Source organism: Danio rerio, chromosome 8, assembly GCF_052040795.2.
Source record: "Danio rerio strain M-AB ecotype USA chromosome 8, GRCz13ab, whole genome shotgun sequence".
Lineage (NCBI taxonomy): Eukaryota > Metazoa > Chordata > Actinopteri > Cypriniformes > Danionidae > Danio > Danio rerio.
In genome coordinates, this window is record NC_141028.1 from 6,563,593 (window position 1) to 6,585,335 (window position 21,743).

Consider the following 21,743-nt stretch of genomic DNA (forward strand, 5'->3'; position numbering starts at 1 on the left):
GCTGTAGTGTATGATTGTGTGTGCAAATGAGAGAGTGTATGGGTGTTTCCTAGTGCTGGGTTTGGGCTGGAAGAGCACCTGCTGCATAAAACATATGCCAGAATAGTTGGTGGTTCATTTCACTGTGGCAACCCCCTGATAAATAAGGGACTAAGTCAAAGGAAAATTAACAAATTAACAATTGAATATTGCCAGGAGCACTTCACCTCCGTCCATGCAAATTCTACGCCCTTGCAACAGACACACTTATGTAGTATACGGTATATTATATTCTTACGTTTGCTCTGAAGGTCCTGGAGGCCAGCAGTGGAGCGGGGGCGCTCTGGCCTGAAGCCCCTGCCTCTTCCAAAGGCTGCATGGGGCCGCTCCACCTTCATGGCCTCCAGGACGTCGTGATCCATAGAGTACTCCACGGCATCCCATTCGTAACTCTCATCTACCGAAGTATTCCTTCTATAGTCACACATATGCAAAATATGAAGTAAGACAAGTAGAAAATAAAAGCTGTACAAAAAACAAAATAGGGATTAAGGCTGCATAATATGTAGGTTTAGCATCAACACTGCAATGTGCACATCCTCAATAGTCAAACTGCAGGATGTGCAGTCAAGTAGTGAATATAGGTGACCCTGCACAACAATTTGAAGAAATTTGGAGATTAACTGCAAAGTTTAGCCATTGTGGTGTAAAAAAGTGCTTAATTTGCATGAGTTTTTCTAATTCTGTGTTAACATGAGTTTAATTAATTCAGGAAATAACTGTTAGTTATTTAAAACATCTGGTGAAACAGGTTTCATATCACAATACGTATCGGTAAAAAAGCTAAATGCTGCAATGCAATTTTTTTTCCCAATATCGTGCAGCCCTAATAGGGATTGGTAATTAATCTAGCTAGTCTATGCCTCATGTATTTATGCATTAGTGTCACCTTTTGGACCTTCGTTCTCTTGTGTCTTTATCTGCCCTGTGCCTCTCGCTCTCCTCTGTGGTTTCTGGCGAGCTGAGTAAGGTTGGGGTGATAGACAGAGACTGACGAAGATGTCCATAGGGTCCTACACTACCCCTTCCACTGCTCTGGCTGGCATAACTGGCTCTTCCCCCATCCCTCTCAGTCTCTGCACAGCCACGTACTGCACCCATCCCTTTGTCGAGCTCCCTCGGAAAGTCATGCTCTCTTAAGGGAAAGCTTGGATGATGTGGTGATGGCCAGCTGTAGCCTCTGGGAAGGAAAGGTCTTGGTGGGCATCTTCTGGGCTCCGCGGGATGCATGTAGTCCACTCTGGCCAGTGATCTGTTTGGACCAAAAGGTCGAGGAGGATCTTGTGGTACATACTTGTGCTGAACTGACCTGAGTGTTTCCTGATAAGACAGAGGCCACCTGGAGGAATCTGGAAAGACTGCTGCCTGTCGACGTGGATCTGATTCCCGCCTAGAAGGAAGGGATGGTTCCATCTGTCGTGAAGGATTTGGGACAAAGGTTGTTTGGTAAGGTGGTGTCATTCCAGATCTCTCAATATGATGCCTTTCAAGACTGTAGCTGTGAGGAGGTTGATAGGGCACTGAACCTCGCCACGATGGGCCAGATATGGGATAGTAATGTGAAGGAGTACGACCCAAACTATATGATTTGAGCCTTATATCTGGGTTGGGAAACTGATCTCTGTAGCACGTCTCAGAGAAATAAGGTCTCGGAAGTTCTGAATGTTCATATCTTGATCCTAAACTAATGGACTTCCTAAGAAAAGGACGAGGCTGCCCAGCTCCAGAGAGAGTCCTACAAGGACCAATACTGACTGATTTCTTCATGAAAGGAACAGGAGCCTGATTGATTCGTGAGGATATCATGTTGGTACTGTCACTGTGAATCTGAGGTCTTTGATATTGTTGAGATATAAAGTCTGGGCATTTGGAAACTATCGCTGCCATGCTTTTAGCTGTGTTAATTAATGTCTGTGCTGGACCATGCTGAATAAATTGTTCTCTTTGAGATCCTGAACTCTGAGAAAGCAAAGGCTCAGAACTCTTGTTCTTTTCTTTTAATGGTGGAAAACGTTTATTGCTTTTGTCTGAGGTTCCTGATTTAACACATCTATCTCTTGCTTCTAATTGCGGAAGTGGTTCTGAGATGTCCTCAGGTTTAGGTTTTTCCATGGGAACATTCTGTGTGCCGTGGTCATGGACCACTCCATTGGTTCCAGAGAGATCCTGACTATGTTTTTCCCAACTTTTGGGTACAACGTCAGGCTCAACTCTCAACATTGTCCCACTTTCTAGCTCAACATTGGGTTCAACAGATTCTGAAGGCTCAGTCACTTCTACTGGATCATCTACACTCATTTCAATGAAACCTGGAAGACTCAGGTACTCCAGGATAGTGCTGGTCTGCAGTGGGGACATTCTTGCTGGTTGGGAAGCAAGCTTAACTTTCATTGATTCGGACATTCTCGAGAAATTGGACTGATCGCTTTCTGCCTCATTTTCCAACAGGGTTAGAGGTGATATTCGACTAGGACTTTCAGTCAAGACACATTTGTCACTCTTTCGGGATCGGGCCCTGATACCTTCTTTTTCTTGTTCATTATAAGGCAATATGGAGAGGGAATCATCAATGACTTTTTCCTTTGCTCCCCTCTTATGGTCGTAGGGTAACGTAGAGCAGCCTGATGGATTACGGCTCAGTAGTCTATCTTTTTGAACAATTCCTTCTTCCTCTTTATCTGTAACGTCTTGGGACCTGGGATCAAGGTAATGTGAATTAGCATCCCTGTCAGCTCCTTCCAACACTTGGTGCAGCTCAGATGGTTGAGGACTCAAGTGAGCAGGGGATTTGGATCTAAATGGTGGACTCTCTTTTTCTATTTTCCTTTCCGCCAACCAACTTTCCTCAACTAAAGTCCTATTGGGCAGCTCCTCCTCCAGCTGACTCTCCGAGTATCTAGCTTGTGCCCCGTGTAGGCTGGATCTACTGGGAGATGATTCCCTATGTGGAGTGAAAATTGAAAGAGAGGTATACTGTGTAGCTGGTGAATGAGATATGCCTGTTGCTGATGAACCTTCTACATTGGGAATGGCTTGTTGACGCATGTTTGGGTAAAGTGAGTGAGGTGTGTTTCCTTCAGAAAGGCTTTGCACTGGCACCAGGCTGGTAGGGGACGTCACAGGGCTTATATCCCACTGGATATATGATGAAGAAGAGGAAGGATGTCTTTCCATGGGACTACTGGTATTGCCAAAATAACAGCCTCTCCTATTATCTGATACATGCTGAGCCAAGCTGCTGGGTCGGGATTTTTGTCGTAATTGGATGTCTTGAGGCTTCCAAATTGGGTCTTGAGATTCAACACCAGTCCATTTTCGTAAAGGACTTGCAGATTTAGCCCGCCTCTGTTCTCGCTCATGTGCCTGTACTCTTCGACTTGCTGTGTAGTGCTCTAGCTCCTTCTCCATTTGCTCACGTTCCTTTGCCAGCTTTAAACATTTGCTTAAGTTGTCCCTCTCTCTTTCTCCATCCAGTTGAGTTATCATAGTGCTGGGTTCTGTCAGCTGACTATCTCCATTGATAGGTTGGTAATGTGCCTGCTGGAGCATCCTATCTCTCTCTCTGGTTCTCCTGGTTAAGCTTGGGAATATTTCCTCTCTATGTATGGCACCCCGGTATTTTTTTAGCGAGTCACTTGCTTTCTTTTCACTACAGTCAGAATAAAAGCTGGCCCTTTCCAATAAGGCCTCAGAGCCACCGTGCTCATCATCAGAGTAGAAACACCCATGACGGGAGAAATTTCTAGCCATTGCTCTCACCCTTCCAGGAGAGTGAGGGGGTCTTTCTAAGTGTGGATGATCCACAGTTAATGCTGAGGGCATCTCCGTTTGTGCGTTTGTTTCTGATCTTGCAGAATTTGATTGGTTGGATTCTTTAAAAGATCCATTGCTGCTGCCTCTACCACTGCCTCTACTAGGCGACTGTGGGAACTCTTTCTTAAGGTTCTTTTTGAAGTTTTCCAGGTCGGGTTGGATAATGAAGCGGCCATCAGGACTTCTCGATATAGATTCAATAGCAGGGGTGGGCGATGGAGTTCCTCCAAAGTGGCTCTCAAATTGGGTGTAGTGTGGAGGTGGAGATGAAGAGGACAGCAGCTGCTTCTTTTGATCCTGGTACTCACTACGACTGGCTTTATCGAACGAGGAACGGTCTGAGCGGTCGGAGGAGGATGAGTTGGGGAAGAAGTTTAATGGAGGGCACAGTTTTAGCTTTAGCAAACTGTCGGGACTGTCAGAAGGCGAGTTAGCTCTGAAGATAGAGAAAAAGAAAAAAAATTAAGCTAGGAAGACTTTTAAAGGCATAGTGTACACAAACATGAAACTTTACCCACAATTTACTCAATCATTACATATTCTAAACCGTTATACATTTCTTAATTCTCTGAGCTGAAAACCTCCAATAGTAGTAATAACAAATACTATAGAAGTCAAGGGATAGAGGTTTCTAGCTTTCTTTAAAATATCTTGTTTTGTGTTCAACAGAAGAACCTCAAACAGGTTTAGAACAAGTAAGTGAGTAAATAAATGATGACAGAATAGACTGATTTCATGCAGCCGCCATTTAAAAAGTAACATCAAGGCTGCGGTGGGAAGAAAACCGGAAGTATCACCTGAGGCACACGGGAATGTTGTGTACCTGGGAGGTTAAGGGAAATGGCAATAGTTGTCTAACGTTACCTTTCCCTAATGTATGGTTTAGATACTATTTAATAAACTCAAGTTAGTGAACTGATTCTTTCACTATTATCCTGTCACGATACTGAATTTCGGTACTGAAAAAAAAATAAAAAAAAATAAATTTCCCACTAGCATTTAAGTGCTGTTGTTACGACTGAAGTTATTTTTATTTATTTATTATTGGGGATTGTACTCTGTCTTTTTCTTTTGTCCTGCCTTCTTCTTGTTTTTCTGTTGTCTCATAGGCTCCCATTCCGGCGTGATTCCCTGTTCTAATTGGCTGCTGGTCTCAAAAGCCTGTATATAAGGGAGCTTCCGGCAGGGTTCGGAGAGCTCATTTCTGCTGCGTTCGGTGTTTGGAGTGGAGCTCCTGGGTTTCCCTCACCCCTCCGGCCGACAACCAACAACCAATATAGTACTGATGACCATCATACGTTAAAATATTTTTGAGAGTTTGAGCGTGTAGGGGTGACCTGCCTATTTATTTGATTACTTTTGACTTTGTTTATGTTTAGGGAGTAAGGTAACCTTTTTGTATTTTTCTTTAAATAGTAATAGGTAATTTAGTGGATTTACTTTATAGATTCTTTTGTTTGTTATTTTGGCCTGTGGTCACCCTGAAGAAATGCTCATTTATATTAACCACATTTTTCTATAATAAATCTATTCATATATACTCTCAACTGAGTGTGTGAGTTTGGTTGTCAACCGAAGGAAATCTTTTGCTTTAAGTTTTTTGTTTTGTTTGGGAAATCCACCACCCCAACACATTTAGTTTTTTCTTCGTTTATTATGCCCTTTTTTGTTTCCCCTAGACTTGGGGCGTAATAGCCGTTGAACGCAATACCGCTGATTTGCCGTAGTATTCACCAGTGCTCAACAGAAGTGACTGTGATTGGCCGTGAAGGTCATCAGTTCACCGTACTTGACCATGGTTTATCGAGTGCAAACACAGACGAGCAGTCGACTGATCTTTGCAGCTTTAAATGATCCATTGTCCATGTATCTGTGTTTCTACCAGTTTGTACTCGGTAAAGAGCGGTGAATTGATGGGCAATCACAGTCATTTCTGTTGAGCACTGGTAAATGCTATAGCAAATCAGCAGTTTTTAAGAATGCACTCAGCGGCGCTTCAATGTTAGCGGTAAGTGGAACTTTTAAAAATTCAGTACCGGGACAACACTGTTACAGACAGCACGATCAGACAATCGCTCACCAAGATACATAGGTTGAAGCAGGAACGCATCCCTACAGTGTTTAACTGGTGCCATGAACTGAAGCCTAGGAGGACACTTAAGTGTATTACTCCTATAGAGATTGTGAGTTTGTTTGATGCCCAATATGCTTTTAATTGTTTAAATTAAACTGAACTGAATGATATTAAAATCATGTTTACATCACATCTACATTTTGAAATTGCAGCAACAGCTGGAGGTTGCTAGTCCACAGCATGTTATTGAAAATGTTTACAGTGCTGCTCCTATACTTCCGGGTTTCTTCCCACTGCAGCCTTGCTTTCGTGTTTTAAAAAGACTTTTGGGTGAACTATGCCTTTAAGGCTGGAAAAAAGCATACTGTAGCACAGTGACAAAGATAGAGAAGCATAGTAATGATGCATGCATAGCAAGGATGGACACTTACTGTGGAGCTGAACTCTTCTGGAAGGCAGAGGGGATATCTGAAAGGTGGGGAGGATGCAAAGTTCATATCATGCCACAGGTAATGAGTCATACGATGACAAAAACAAACGCAAACACCACAGAAACAATAGAGATGCCATGCATGACTGACAATACCATAAACAGCATTTAAAATATATCATGCATCAATCTGTGAGGCGTTGAATGCTTATACAGTTTTAGAGACTGATAATGCATCAACAGCTTTAAAGGAATGGACTTAATGAAGAGTCAGAACATTGCTCAATACATAAATACCTGTTTATCTAAGGGTTAATGGGATAGTTCACCCCAAAATTTTAAATTATTCAATATTTACTCTCCCATAAGTTGCTCCAACATCTGTTTAAGTTTATTTCTTTTGTTAAACACAAAACAAGATACATTGAAAAAGGTTAAAAACCTGATTTCCACAGTAAGAAATGCAAATACTATGAAAGTCAATGGTTACAGGTTTTCAGCATTTTTCAAAGTATCTTATTTTGTGTTAAACAGAAGAAAGAATCTCAAACAGGTTGAGTGATAAGTAAAATTGTCAGTTTTGGGTGAACTATCCTTTTAAGTACACAACAAATGTATCTGAATGGTGCAGCTCAAAATTACATCAAGAGCATGCAATATTAAATGCATATGCATATTAAACAGAGTGTGTAGAGAGACTTTGTAATCTTTCTGATTGGTTTTACCATCTCTTTTTTTCTGTCGTCGTTGTCTCCTTTTGCTGTTCATAACGCAAGCTGTCACCAGGGAGAGGATGATGGCCACAAACAGGAAACACACGCCCCCAATCACACCAGCCAGCAGGGGCTCAGGAACAAAGGCCAGGAGACTGGGTGCTGCTGGATACATCTCCATACCTAAAGGCCACACGTTATATATTATCTTCTGATAAAAACCCTGAAATATGTTTGAGTCCAAATAGGGCTGTGCAATTTGACGATATACTGTTTGGACAAAGTAAAAAAGTCTATTGTTTCATAATATGCTCTAGCATTTTCTGTGGTGTCAAAAAATACATTGTTTACAGTAATACTTTATCATTTTATAAGTGCAATATTTCATGCTATTATAGGGATGCAGACAGGAAAATTATCAATCTTTAAAATACAATGTTTACATCTTGCATTTTACAAAGAGATATTTTAATTCATATTTTTATGTTGGAAATGCAACTATTAGTAATTAGTAGGGCTGCATGATTATTTGAAAAATGATTGCGATCTCAATTTGACCCAACACACAATCTTAATTCAGCTTTTCTCGGCCAATTTTATTTTCAAGGTCAGGAGAGAAGAGTAAAGGTGGTCGCACACATCACTTTACATACGCTGCTGAGCAATGTGGACACCTTCAAATGGTGTTAAAAATGTCACATACTGTTTTTATAAGGTATAATTCACTCAAATATGTCATTTCCGTCTTCATGTAATCAGGGGCGGATTTAGTGATTTTAGGGCCCTAAGCAATTCCAGCCATGGGGCCCAAGTCCTGAAATACACACTTTCTACTTTTTTAAATTTTTATTAAATTGCTTTTTTTTTTTGTATCATTCAATCTTCTTTTCGACATTTTAAATTAATACAGTCTCTACATTTTAAAATGATTAGTTTTCTTAAAATGAATTTACAATTTATAAATATTTTAAAATGAATTACATGATTTTTTTTTTTTTTTTAAATGAATTAATACATTTTTGTTTTATAAGTTTGACTGCTGGACTGTTCCATGATGGATATTTTACTTTGTAATATTATTATATTACAATAATAAAATTACATTTGATTGTATACTAAATTAAATTTAATTACGTTAAAATTGTATTTGTTTCAGAAGGTTCGATTTTTGACAGCAGTATCTTAATTCGGAACATGCATCGCTACTGGAAACAGATGAAACACCCTTTTAAGATAAAGTCACTTTCTCTTCCAACTCCCATTGCTAAGAATCCATCATTTATTTCATCTACATAAGATGAGACTTTTATGCAATGGAAGGAAATTGGTGCACATACTGTATGAGATCTTTGAGCTGATGGAAATCTAGCTTCCTTTAACCAAATCCAGCAGAAATTCCCTCAGAATCATTTTTTAGATTTTTACAGGTTAGGAACTACGTACATGCCCATACGTCTTCATTATATAGTACATCCCCTTCAATCATTGACAAATGCCTAGATTGGTGCAAAGTAAAAAAGCATTATCAATAATTTATGAACAACTACAATCTGTTAACTCCCCCTCCACAAAATGTTTTGTGGGCGAAACAATTGGGAGTGGAAATGTAGGAGAAAATGTGGCAATCAGGTTTGGAGGATATTAATAAACACACTATTAATTCTAGATGTTGTCTAATTCAATTTAAAGTTATTCATAGGTTACTTTTTTCAAAGAAACAATTACATAGAATCTTCCAAAATATTTCACCTCTTTGTGACTAATGTAATTCATCAGATGTGGATCTCTCTCACAGTTTTATTTTTGTTCTAAAATACAGAATGACTGGAATGGAATTTTTCAGGTGCTTTCCGAGGTGTTGAAGTTGCAATTACAACCGGATCCAATGCTTTTAATTCTGGGATTCTCTAAACAAACGCATTTGTTGTCAAATACACAACATAAAATGCTCTCATACTACTGCTACTGTTTTGGAAAAAGAAAAAAGGAATCCCCTACATGTAAACTGTGGCTTGGAGAAATTGCCTCTGTGTTACATTTGGAGCGAATTAGATACTTTTGGAAAAAAAACTGAACAATTTGACAAAATTTGGAATCCTTTTATTTGTTACCTTGAAAATAACCCTCTCATTATAATGTATCATTTCTGTAATGTTTTAACATGCTTTGTCATCATACTCTGTTGTTCAAACAGGTCTTTGTCTTATAACTTTCATGTTTTTTTTTTCCTTTTAACTTTTCTTATTTGCTTTGCCTATGTAATATGTGGACAAAATATGTAAACAGAATTCTTTTCTTCTTGATTTTGTCTTCAATAAAACTTATTTGACAATTTTTTTATTTTTATTTGTTTCTCACCATACAAAATATCATAGAAAACGATTATAGTTTATAGGTATGATTTATACAACTAGATATTTATTGGGGGCCACCAGACTTCTTGGGGCCCTAAGCATCTGCTTACCTCGTTTACTGGTTAAATCCGCCCCTGCATGTAATGAGTATTCACAGCTGTGAAATAACACTTTAATAACACAGTTTGTTTACTACTGAGAGGACACACGCATGCCCACCAATGATGTCTACTTTAGAGAACAGAACCTGCATAGGCTGTGAATCACAGGTAATAAAGTTGTAAATAACGTTCAGTTTCTTGCAAAATGAACTCAAAATGACATGAGCCGTACTCGACAGTGAAAACTGAAACCGAAAGCATGCACATCATTTTTATATGATCATATCGCATTTTAAAGTTTTGATTATGACAAGTAAAGACAAAGTGCTGTGCATGAATGCAAATATTTACTGGGTCAGTATACTCTAGCCTATATAATGTTGAATATAATACAAGAGGGAATCTGATTATGACAAATGTCTGATTTTGAATCTGATCATGACAAATGTCTGATTTTACCAGTACAAAAATAGTCTAATAATGTTGTCAATTACAAGCATATGTCTCAACCATAATAATTCAACATCAGAATTGAATAGCTGCATTCTGATGTTATCGCTTCACTGTGCATTAACAACCAGGTCGTATTTAAAGTCTATACAAGTTTTAGCATTTAACCTACACATAGACCTAATATTATTATTGTTTTAACATGTGTTTAGGAAATAGCAATAACAACAGGTGATTCATATTAACCTTTATTTTACATCTACAGACCCGTGAGAAAATCCTGATCTTGATTTTAAGCTAAATAAATTGTGATTCTCATTTTAGCCAGAATCGTGCAGCCCTAGTTATTAGTACACATTTGAATGAGTACATTTCTGAGTATATACTTTAAAATGTATAAAAGATGTGGTCCTTCACATGTGGTCAATAGTAATAAACTAGGGATGTAACGGTATCAGAATTTCACGGTACGGTAATACCTCGGTATGAATGTCAAGGTACGGTATTTATTGAATCATTTACAGGAAAAAACAAAACTTATGAAAATACTCCAAAAAAGTGCCAAAAGTGTCAATGACATACAAATTAGCCATCTATCTGTAAGCTTTGAAACAGGAACTTCAATTTTAATAACAAAAAAATATTAAACCATGTAAAACAAATAAAGTTTAAATTTAGTATTGTTGAAAACTCCTCACATTCAACATTTAATCAGTCACTCACTTAGATAGAGATGGGTTTAAAGGAAAATTATCATATAAATATAATCTGGTAAAAGCTGGTATCTCTGGGTATTTACAATGTCCCCTGCAACAGAAAAAAAACCCTCTCATTTGGGACTGAGGTTTCTGGGACAGAGAGATATGACTTGGCCCAGGTTGACAGCAGTGGGTAACGTTGTGCATTGTCTTTCCCCCACTTGAGAGGACAAACCATGAGTAAGATAGAGGTCTCATGTCTGCATCAATCTGAACAGTGTGCTGACAACACCGCTATTCAGTACGCGCGCGACAACACAGCTGAGAAGAACTTGCGCGACAACACAGCTGATAAGAACTCGCGCGACAACACAGCTGATAAGAACTCGCGCGACAACACCGCTATTCAGTACGCGCGCGGCGACAACACCCGCTTTAGAGTTTTCCAGCTCTTTTACATCCCCGCTTCTAGCAGCACACTCCATTTCAGCATTACTGGATCTGTAGCGACAACAGACCGCAAGGGATGATGGTCAAGCATGGGCTGATGGGAATTGTAGTTTTCGCTACCTCCCGTTCGCTTCATTCGCCTGAGCAAATTTTCTCAGAAGAACTATAGTTTTACCGAGTCATGCGACTACGGTAATATCGAAAAAAATTAATATTGCGGTATGACGGTATTTACAATACCGTTACATCCCTATAATAAACTATTAACTGATTGGATCTACAGAAATGGTACAATATCGTTAAATATATCGGATTGAGGATATGAGATTATTTGGTAACACTTAGGTTAAAATAAGGCTGTATTTGTTAATGTTAGTTAATGCATTACATTTATTACAGTATTTGTTCATGTTAGTTAATGAAAATACAGTTGTTCATTGTAAGTTTTGTGAACTCACATTGCATTTACCTATGTTACTAAGCATGGCTTTGGGTGGTAATAATGCTTCAGTAAATGTTGAACTATGATCAATAAATGCTGTACAATAGTGTTGATCATTAGTTCATTTTAGTAAACATATTAATGAAACCCTTTTGTAAAGTGGACTAGGTTAGGTATATCGTGATATGAGATTTTTGTCATATCGCCCAGCTCTAAGTCCAAATCCATATTACTTATTTTTGCTTCACCTTCAGTAGAGATGAGAACCGAGTCACTTGGGACGCTGACCAGCTTGTCTTGACAAGACAGAAGACGCAACTCATACTTTGAGTCCTGTGTTAGAAATAAACAAAGGAAATTTGACCCTTCATATGACAATGAATTGGAAAAATAGTCTATTCTCATGATCTTTAACATTTTACCTTTACAAGTCCTTGTACAATCAGTTCCGTCATGTTGACAGCGATCTCTCGGTCTATAGTGACCCATTCCCCCTTTCCCCTCTTTGCTTGAAGTGCAAAGGAAGTTAACGACTCTTCTAGAGGTGGGACCCACTGCAGCAACACACCCAGTGATGTACGGTTGGCTGACAGCAATGTGGGAGGAGACAACACTGCCATGGTGGTTAACACAGTAGGAGATTCTGTTGGAGGTGCTGAAATGCAAAAAATATCAAGTTTACAAAACCTTAGCATGGACCATCATACATATGGACACTTTTCACATTTCCAGGTTTCTCAGTAGTTGTCATAGTTGGGAAAACGTAGAGCGTAGTGAATGGGAGAGTACAAAAATATTTTTTTACAACCCTATTTGCTGAAGTGAAGCTTATTCATAAACTAATTTCGAGAGGATCACGTGCTTATGATTTATCACGGCAGGTCTCGCATTTGCTAATCACTATCTTCCAATCATATAAACCCTAAGCTACTATAAATAGCCAGAGTTTTCTGTTCACTTTATCTTCGTTTGGAAGAAACCCCCCTCCTCCCCTATTCTCCTCCTTTACCTCTGATTGGGCGGCACGGCGGCCCAGTGGTTAGCACTGTGAGCCCCACAGCAAGAACACTGCCAGCCCTGGTTCCACAGGACCGGTGTTTCTGTGAGGAGTTTGTATGTTCTCCCCGTGTCCGCGTGGGTTTTCCCCGGGTTCTCCGGTTTCCTCCCACCATCCAAAGACATCCAACATACATAACAACCAAGCTTTTGTCTAACCCCTTGTGTTCCCTTAGCTACCGCAGCAGGGGAGTTCTGAGATCCACCGAGCTCAGGCTTCCCTCTCGCTCTGCCAACGGGAGGAAGCCCCGGGCTCGAGGAGCCCTTGAGCTCGGGGCTCTCTCCCGGGACAGCATGCCAAACAAGCTTTTATAAATCATCAGCTAAGTGTGAACTCTTGAAATAATAAAAGAGAAACTCCATGATGGAGTTGCCAAGACTCTAAAGAAAAATAAATAAAATAGTGTGAGACGGATAACGGCAACCAGAAGTGAGCACAATGTCAAATTTGCTGTCCTGTCCATAGACGCTGAATTAGAAACACCTTGCATAACAGATCTTTTTTTTTTTTTTTTGTAATTTGATGGAAAGATGATATAATACAAAGTATAGCTTTATAAATGTACATACATTAAAAAAAAAATGAAATATTCAAAACTTTCAAGGATTTAAAATGCTGATGACTGTCAAACGTGTCATAGGTCTTGCGAAATTGGCCCAAAGGTTTTGAATAATGCTAAAGTTCATCAGGCACATTTTGAATCAAATAAGGGAATGCTGTTCTAAAAAAGAACTATAATCAATTCAGGCCTAATACGTGGGCTCACACAAAATCTGCACCGCAGAAATCTGCATATTATTGAGACTATCAATCAGCCTATTTGTTAACTTGCATAAATTTGTGTAATTATATATTTATTTTTTTCACTTTTGACAATAATTATCAGTAATTTAATCGAATAATATGCAAATGTTTAGACTATTTATGTATAATACAGTATGTATTTAATACTTTTTGTCTTTTAGTAGATACATTATGAGAGATTTACTAGCTTTGTTTACCAAACAAGTGGATTTTTATCATAAACCCTCAAAAAAAAAAAAAAAAAAAAAGTCAAAAGGAAAATGAAAAGTGAAAGAAAAATGAAAAGTAATTTTTTTTTAATTGAATGTGAAGTTTTTAGTTACCATACTCTCAAAGTTAATTTGAATAAGTTTTATTGAATTTTTTATTTTGTTTTTTATACAAAATTCTGTGCAGAATTAGCCAAAAAAGTCTGCAGACTCTGTTTGGCCCTGCTAAATGGCCCTGCAAGATTTATGTCCAGCCCAGGATTGACAGCACCTATGCAAGTCATTGGAGATCTTCTGAGAGTTGTAGTTCATCTACAGAGAGTTGTATTTCATCAAGGTTTGAGCTGAACTTGGCATGGTAGATTTGATGAATCTAGATATATGCATGTGTCTAAGCCCATAAAGTGCATGCAAGTTATGTATGTGTAATAATTTGCTTACCCAATGTCTTAATGGTGACAATCTCACTGAAGGGGCCAGAACCCAACTTGTTTTGGGCAAGAACACTGAACTGGTAACTAGTGGCAGGCTGCAGACTAGTAACCAGCAGGGAGGTTTTGGATGTTGGCACAGGAATTGATGCCCATTCGTGTTTGCCTCTAACAGTGGGCTTTACCCTGATACAGAAAGAGAGAGAGAGAGAAAGAGAGAGAGAGAGAGATTGAATATTAATCAGCACTTCTGATACGGTAAAGAGACTTTTATCACATTTAAAGGGACAGTTCAATCCCTAAATTAAACTATACTCATCACTTACAGAAATAACAGTTTTACCAATTCTCGGTTATACAAAAATAATTCACAGATCAGCTTCAAAAGCTCTCCTTCATAAACTGGATGTTATTTAACACATGCAGCAACGTGTTTCGTTACTGGTGCTTCATTTAATACTCATCATTGTCAACTGTATTCTTTATTGAATTGGCCTTCTCTCTAATCATGTTGACAAATCCATTGGTTTCTGTTCATTTATAAAACACTCCACTATATTTACAGTCAATTCTTACCATTCAGAAAAACAAGTCGAACTCTGTGCTCTAGTAGTGATATTAACTGTTGTATGGCTTAAGTTTGTACTTATTTTGGTCGCTAGTTTGTTCAGTTTTCTGCTGCTGATGCTTGAAGCTCAAAATCTTAAAGCTCAATGCTCTTATTCCATTATCGTCCTTTCAAAATTGAATCCAGTTATTAGTAGAAAGTCACTGTTGTGACTATCCTTAATCAAAATTCCATTAGTCACATCTTGGGTCTGCTGAGGGGTTTAGCCCTTCCTTAGTTAAAGTACATGGAACGACAAGTCTTCATTTGTTTTTGTTTATTGTAGAGTTAATTTACAGATAATCTGAACACAAACTTATATTAAATAAACAAAATCAAACAATTTTGGCCTCTAAACAGACTGAAGGTAAGGTCTAAAGACCCTGCGCTCCCAGCAGGCCCTTCTCCAGTTGGCCACACCCAGGCTTTTAAGATTTCTCTGGCCTGTAGGGGGTGCAAATCTCCAAAATGAAAGCAATCATGATTAACAACATAAACTTTAAAATAAAATAAACCAATAACTCCTCAAGTCACGGTGCTTGTTTTTAGTTTCATAGTTACTGCGCCTGTTTCAGTAAGGAGGTTCAACCAACTCTGAGTTTAAACTTGAACTCTGAGTTGATTTACAGAGAGATTAAAAATGTTTTCAGTTTCAGAATAGCAGATCTGAGTTAGGTCAATCAACTTTGAGTAGACTAACTCAGAGTTAAGCGCACACACCACGACTATAAAAAAGCATTATCAATGGAGCACAGATATTACGAGTGACCATGGCACATCTGAAAAAAATGATCAGCATTTCTTTCTCCAGCTGAACTTGAAGTGCTCATGCAAAGTTATAGCAAATATGAGCATATATTTTAAAGAGCAACACCACTGCATCAGTGAAACAGAGACAGTTAGCGTGGGAAAACAGCTGCTCAAGGTAATGCGTAATTCTACATTTAAAGTATTAATATAAGTAAAAAATTGAAGTATAATAAAATAAGTAATGTTATGTGTGGCATTTCTATAAATTTTACACACGTTCCCACTTTTAAACACGTTGATCAGTTTTAATAGATGTAAAAGTGCACTTGTGTAGACACATTCAGAATGTAAGCAGAACTACACAATAGTTTCTAGAATGAGTAATGATAACATTAATCTAGTTACAGTATGAAGGTCAGTGAGTTTAAGCTTAGTCTATTTATTTAAAAAAAGACAACCCTTTCTCGTACGTGATGTTGTTCTTGGTGTGACTGAAATGTAGGCAATAGCTATGTTTCCAATCAAAAATATTAATTAAATTTATGTGCAAAACTGGAATAACGCATAAAAGATGTGTGAAGAAAGTAAGCGTTTCCATCCAACGTGCCAAAGAGAACAAAATCGTCACTTCCTGATAAACTGGTGACAAATATCAACAGTAAAAACAGAATTTACTACCATAGAAGAACCTGCGTCAATCTTTTCTTTATTTAATAAATGTACTTGCGCAATGTTGACACACAATGAAGACGTGGGGGCGTTTGAAACCATGAGACAGATGCTCTTGACACGGATGCTCTGGAGGTCATTAATAATATAATAATACTGAAACGGTTGTGGCGTTTTAGAATGACCAAAACAACATTTAAGATGTTTTAAAGTGTGCTCAGCCTGCTGGTTTGTCCATTCACACACATTTTTATCATCACATGATCTCTTATAACAAATTATTATAACAAATTAAAATTATTTTTTTATGCACACACTGGAGTTTGTTCAGTAAAAGTGTTTCCATCATAGTTTATGTGCATCTTTTCTTTTCGATGAAAAGTTTTCCTTCTCAGTTATGCTCTCAGTTAAACCCCTACTCTTTTCGAAGGACATCCTGGGATTTTTAACGACCACAGAGAGTTGGGACCTCGGTTTAACGTCTCATCCGAAAGACGGCGCTCACTGAGCAGTATAGCGTCCCCGTCACTATACTGGGGCATTAGGACCCACACAGACCGCAGGTTGAGCGCCCCCTGCTGGCCTCACTAACACCACTTCCGGCAGCAACCTAGCTTTCCCATGTGGTCTCCAATCCAGGTACTGACAGGGCGCAGCCCTGCTTAGCTTCAGTGGGCGACCATGTGAGAGTTGCAGAGAGCTAGCTGCCGGCAAGAAATATCATGTGAGGAGAAATATTCTGTGAGGAGTTTGCATGTTCTCCTCGTGTTGGCGTGGGTTTCCTCAAGGTGCTCCGGTTTCCCCCACAGTCCAAAGACATACAGTATAAGCGAACTGGGTAAAACAAAATTGGCCGTAGTGGATGAGTGCATGTGTGCATGAGTGTTTGGGTGTTTCCCAGTACTGGATTGCAGTTGGAAAAACCTCTGTTACATAAAACATATGCTGGAATAGTTGGCGATTCATTCTGCTGTGGCGACCCCTGATAAATAAGGGACTTAGCCAAAGGAAAATAAATGAATGATAAATGTTGTGAAGACATTTTTAAAATGTAAGAGAAAAACTTGTCTGCGTTTGGCTACATGGTTGACAAATAAACACATCCTCAAGCTGCCAAAACATTCAATTCGTATGTGACTCACCAAACAGTAAATCTTTGTGTGTATCCTCCATCAAACCCCGCTTCCCAGGACACATTGGCCTGTCCAATCCCAGGATCCACAGACACAGAGGTAACAGCATGGGGACTTGTGCCTGAAAAAGACAGAGCAGACAATAAATAATAATTAACAATAATTCCTTACATTTATAAAGCGCTATTCTGGACACTCAAAACGCTTTGGGGCGAATCTCCTCGTCCACCACCAGTGTGCAGCATCCACCTGGATGATGCGACGGCAGCCATATTGCACCAGACTGCACACCAGCTTGGTGGAGAAGAGACAGACTGATGAAGCCAATTATGATATGAGGATGGTTAGGAGGCCATTATAGACAGAGGCTAGTGGGCAAATTTGGCCATGATGCTGGGGTTAAATCTCTACTCTTTTTCGAAGGACATCCTGGGATTTTTCACCATCACAGAGAGTCAGGACCTCGGTTTAACGTCTCATCCGAAAGACATTAACTGCGTCCCAATCGCATACTTATGCACTATTCTACGCCATTTTGTAGTATAAATAGTGTAAGTAGTGTGTTCACACTGAAAACTCTAAAAATAATAAGTGCACTTTAATTACACGGATGATGCACTCATTCAGCCAGTAAAGTGAAGTGTGTAATGATGGACACTTCACGCACTCAACGATGGCAGGTTTGTTACGTAGCGGAAGAGGCGGAGCTATCGGGCGCACGTTGAATAACTTTATTTATTTTGGGTGGTGAAAGCAAAATTCTCCAACAAGAGTGATATAGCGCCTCCCGATGGTGAATGCAGTTACACTCACGGCAGGGATTATTTGATAATTCGGTCGTTTATTTCACTGATTTGGCAACCGTCAAACGTCATCAGAGAAACGGTTTGAATTTCCGCTTAGTAAAAAAACATTAGTGTGCCATTTGGGACGACCCTATACATATACTATCCTGTTAAGTGCATAAGTACATAGTGCACAAGTGCATAGTGTATAGTGTGCCATTTGGGACGCAGCTAGTGTCACTGAGCAGTATCAGAATCCCCGTTAATATACTGGGTTGAGCGCCCCCCGCTGGTCTCACTAACAACACTTCCAGCAGCAACTTAGCTTTCCCATGTGGTCTTCCATCCAGGTACTGACTGGGCACAGCCCTGCTGCTTAGCTTCAGTGGGCGACTATGTGAGAGTTGCAAAGAGCTAGCACCGGCGAGTAAATAACAAATAAACAAGGTTTATTCTATTGAACAGGCATCAATTTTCTGGTTTTGACACTTTTATTGGTCCTCTGATTGAGGCTGATGGTCTTTTGCCATAAACAATCCCAAATTTTGGAAAAGTCTTCCAATTAACCTTAGAGAAGGCCTACAGTGTATGAGACAACAGGAGTGTATGATTATGTATATTTTATTTTCTTTACTACATTTTTAAAAAACGATCATGGTTGTTTTTTTTCACTCAGTTCATGTTTATTTCTATATAGATATTTACAGTGTAGATTGTGTCAAAACAAGTTCTAGTAAATTGAAACGGCTTCAGTTCAGTTATGCAGTGCTCTGTTTGACTGATGCATCCTAGAAGTGGGCGTGGTCTAATCAAGTCTCGCATGTTCAAAGAAGCACAAGAGAGACATGAAAGAGATCCAGTATGATGTTGGCGGAATGAAGCGGACAGAAATGTTTACTCTCAAATAATTGCTGTGAGGTGGATTGATGCTACCAAACTTTGTCTAGTCATAAAGCATGCAGATTACAAACAGATAAGACATTTAGGTATTCTGATCGAATAAACAACTGATGGTGTGAGATTGAGTTTGCTGGGATTATATTAATTGAAAGCAAGAGAATCTCCAATAATGATTATTAACTTTTCTCAGTCTCTTTATCCAGTCATTAGACATTAATTGCGATATCCAGTGTTCATACACGTTTACTTGCTATGTATACGTGGTAAATAATAACAAAACTATGCAGGTTCAAATTTATTACAGCATATCACAAAACACGCATGAATCTATTCAGTTTAAATGTATTTTTATGTCTATGCAAAATGCATTTAGATAACGCTTACACAGCACTAATAATGTGAGAGCATGTTTATGGATAAGGACAGTAGGAATAACAACTAATCTATATATTCAAGTAAACAGATATTTGTTCAACTAATTTCCATGACTTTTCAAGGTTTACCTTACCATGTGCATTGGTATATAACAGTGCACTATACAGCATTTTATAAAATGAATCAGAATCAGAAGAAGTGTCGTGGTTATCTCACCAAGCACTAAAATCGTTGTTGCAACACTGACGGTGGCCACACGGTTGCTGGCAAGACACTCCCACGTGCCCTGGTGGTCTTTACTGAGTGGGCGCAGGAACAGAGAGCCGTTGGACAGCACTGTAAATGGAGATCGTGGAGCAGGACCAACCTACACGGGATAATAAAGAAGCTTGAAGCATGCTTACACCATTGTGTATCATGGTTTTGTGACCTGGATGTTTTATTTTTAAATTACTTTAATCCATGTGATGTTGGGGGAGGGGTCTCCCTGAGATTGGCAGGGTATCACCAGATCCCTGCCGACTTCTTGTAGGTACTCGGCACGGGGTGAGACACGAAATGAAGGGGGGTCCTGTGCAAATCACCAGAACAAACTAATTAAGTCAAGCAACTCAATTCCTGGTTAGAATTGTATAATGAATGTCAATAGGTTGATGAGTAAATGCCAATGCTATTTTGAGAAGACTTTATTTTAAGGTGCTCTTGTTACACTTCTTTCATGTGCTTAGTAGAGTGATTAAAAATAATTATGCATAACTACATGCAAGTACCCACATGAAAAAAAAATACTACAGTAATTTATACTAGATAGTATATTTTGATAAAATACTTTAAATATATATTTTAAAATACTGTTTTTGATCTATACTACAGTACATTGTATGGTGTATATTATAGCATTCACAACACTTTCAACTCAAGCATACTGTAGTATTAACTATAGTTACTTTCGTTTTTACAACAGTATATCGAAGTTTACTATTGTATAAATAATATATCTTATAGTTGTAGAAAACTACAATATTACTATAGTTTTTTATATATATATATATATATATATATATATATAGTTTTCTATAGGATTACCACAACTGATTAATTCAACTACTTATTATTTACTGTAAATTAGAAGAGTATTTTTCTTGTGGGTAACTCTAACCCTTCTTCTAACCATACAGTAAGTATATATATCATGTATGATTATTGTAAAAGCACTATACAAATAAACTTTAATTGAATTGATGCAATTCATTTATAATACTCAGTAGTAAAGCAAGCAAGTGGGACCTTTTTTTCCACTACAGATGTACAGTATGGTTCACCTTCAGGATGACTTTGGTAGGTTCTGATTGGCCCATAGTCCCGTAACTGTTATAGGCTGTACAGGTGTACATGCCTACTGCATCATCATTGGCAGCAGTAATGAACACAGATCCCTCCGAGTTGACCATCCATCCTGGATACTGTCCAATCAAGATGAGGAATAAAAAAATCATGACATGCCTGATGATTAAGAAAGTAAATGATGTCATGCTTGATGATGAAGTAAGTCAAAACCTGCTGCTAGAGGGCCTTGTTTTGCAGAGTTTACTAGTATTTAGGGATGTAATTATTACACTTTTTACCAGTTCAATCATATTATTGAATCAGTGATAGTAAATATGACAAGGACTAAAAAAATCTCCAATTGACAATGACGTGTAAAGCAATTTGAACATTTAGCAAATGTTCCGTTTGTCCAAAAGTCTCTTTTTTTATTTTTTTATTTGGATGAGCATTTCAAAAGTTTGTATAGGACTTATATTTCGTTTATTTTATAGTTGTAGGGTTTTTTCCATCAGCAGAGGAAATTGTAAATGAGCTGAAACATTAACTTGTAACAGAAAATGTGGACATGCTGATGTTTCTTAAACAAACAAAAAAAAAAAAAAAAAAAAGAGAGGAAGATACCAAAAATAAAAATTTTTTTTTTTGCTATTTAGTTTTGTAATTTGACAAAATAAATGATTACTTTACAAAAGAATCAGGCTGTGCAATATTGGAAAATGCAATGTAATAGCATGGCAAATAATGCTAAATTCTGCAAATTAAATGTTATAACTAACATTTAATTGAAACTAAAATGAAACTTCTGAAGTTATGCTATGGTTGTTTAAAAAAAAAATCAACATTTCAACATTTAAACAACAAATGCAATGCATAAATTAAAATATCACCATCACTTAGTTTTAATTAACAGTTTTTGCAATGTGAAAACATCCAAAACAATCAGAAAAACTATTTAACATTTATTCCACAGATATAAATCGAGATATGCAATAGATTTTATAAATTGCATCCCTTTAAACAATGTGCAGCACTCGAGAAATAATTGGAAAAAAGGTCTCTCAACTTATTTTGTTAGAAACATTGTAAAAAAAATTGTATCGTGAGATCAGAATCATATCGAATCATGAGTG

At 38.2% G+C, this 21,743-nt stretch overlaps 1 protein-coding gene across 2 annotated transcripts in view; it reads right to left on the minus strand.

The window, feature by feature from the left end:
* The window catches only part of igsf9b (immunoglobulin superfamily, member 9b), a 113,081-nt gene that overhangs the window by 2,920 nt on the left and 88,418 nt on the right, over positions 1 to 21,743 (minus strand). For both annotated transcript variants that reach the window (XM_087264071.1, XM_087264070.1), the window contains exons 10-20: positions 20,607 to 20,747; positions 19,739 to 19,855; positions 19,501 to 19,651; positions 17,234 to 17,345; positions 14,076 to 14,251; positions 11,987 to 12,219; positions 11,813 to 11,897; positions 7,082 to 7,252; positions 6,358 to 6,394; positions 929 to 4,288; positions 278 to 453 (exon numbers count right to left, since the gene is read on the minus strand). In XM_087264071.1, coding sequence (XP_087120197.1) covers positions 278 to 453; positions 929 to 4,288; positions 6,358 to 6,394; positions 7,082 to 7,252; positions 11,813 to 11,897; positions 11,987 to 12,219; positions 14,076 to 14,251; positions 17,234 to 17,345; positions 19,501 to 19,651; positions 19,739 to 19,855; positions 20,607 to 20,747 — 4,759 coding nt within the window. The remainder of the gene's footprint in view (positions 1 to 277; positions 454 to 928; positions 4,289 to 6,357; positions 6,395 to 7,081; positions 7,253 to 11,812; positions 11,898 to 11,986; positions 12,220 to 14,075; positions 14,252 to 17,233; positions 17,346 to 19,500; positions 19,652 to 19,738; positions 19,856 to 20,606; positions 20,748 to 21,743) is intronic.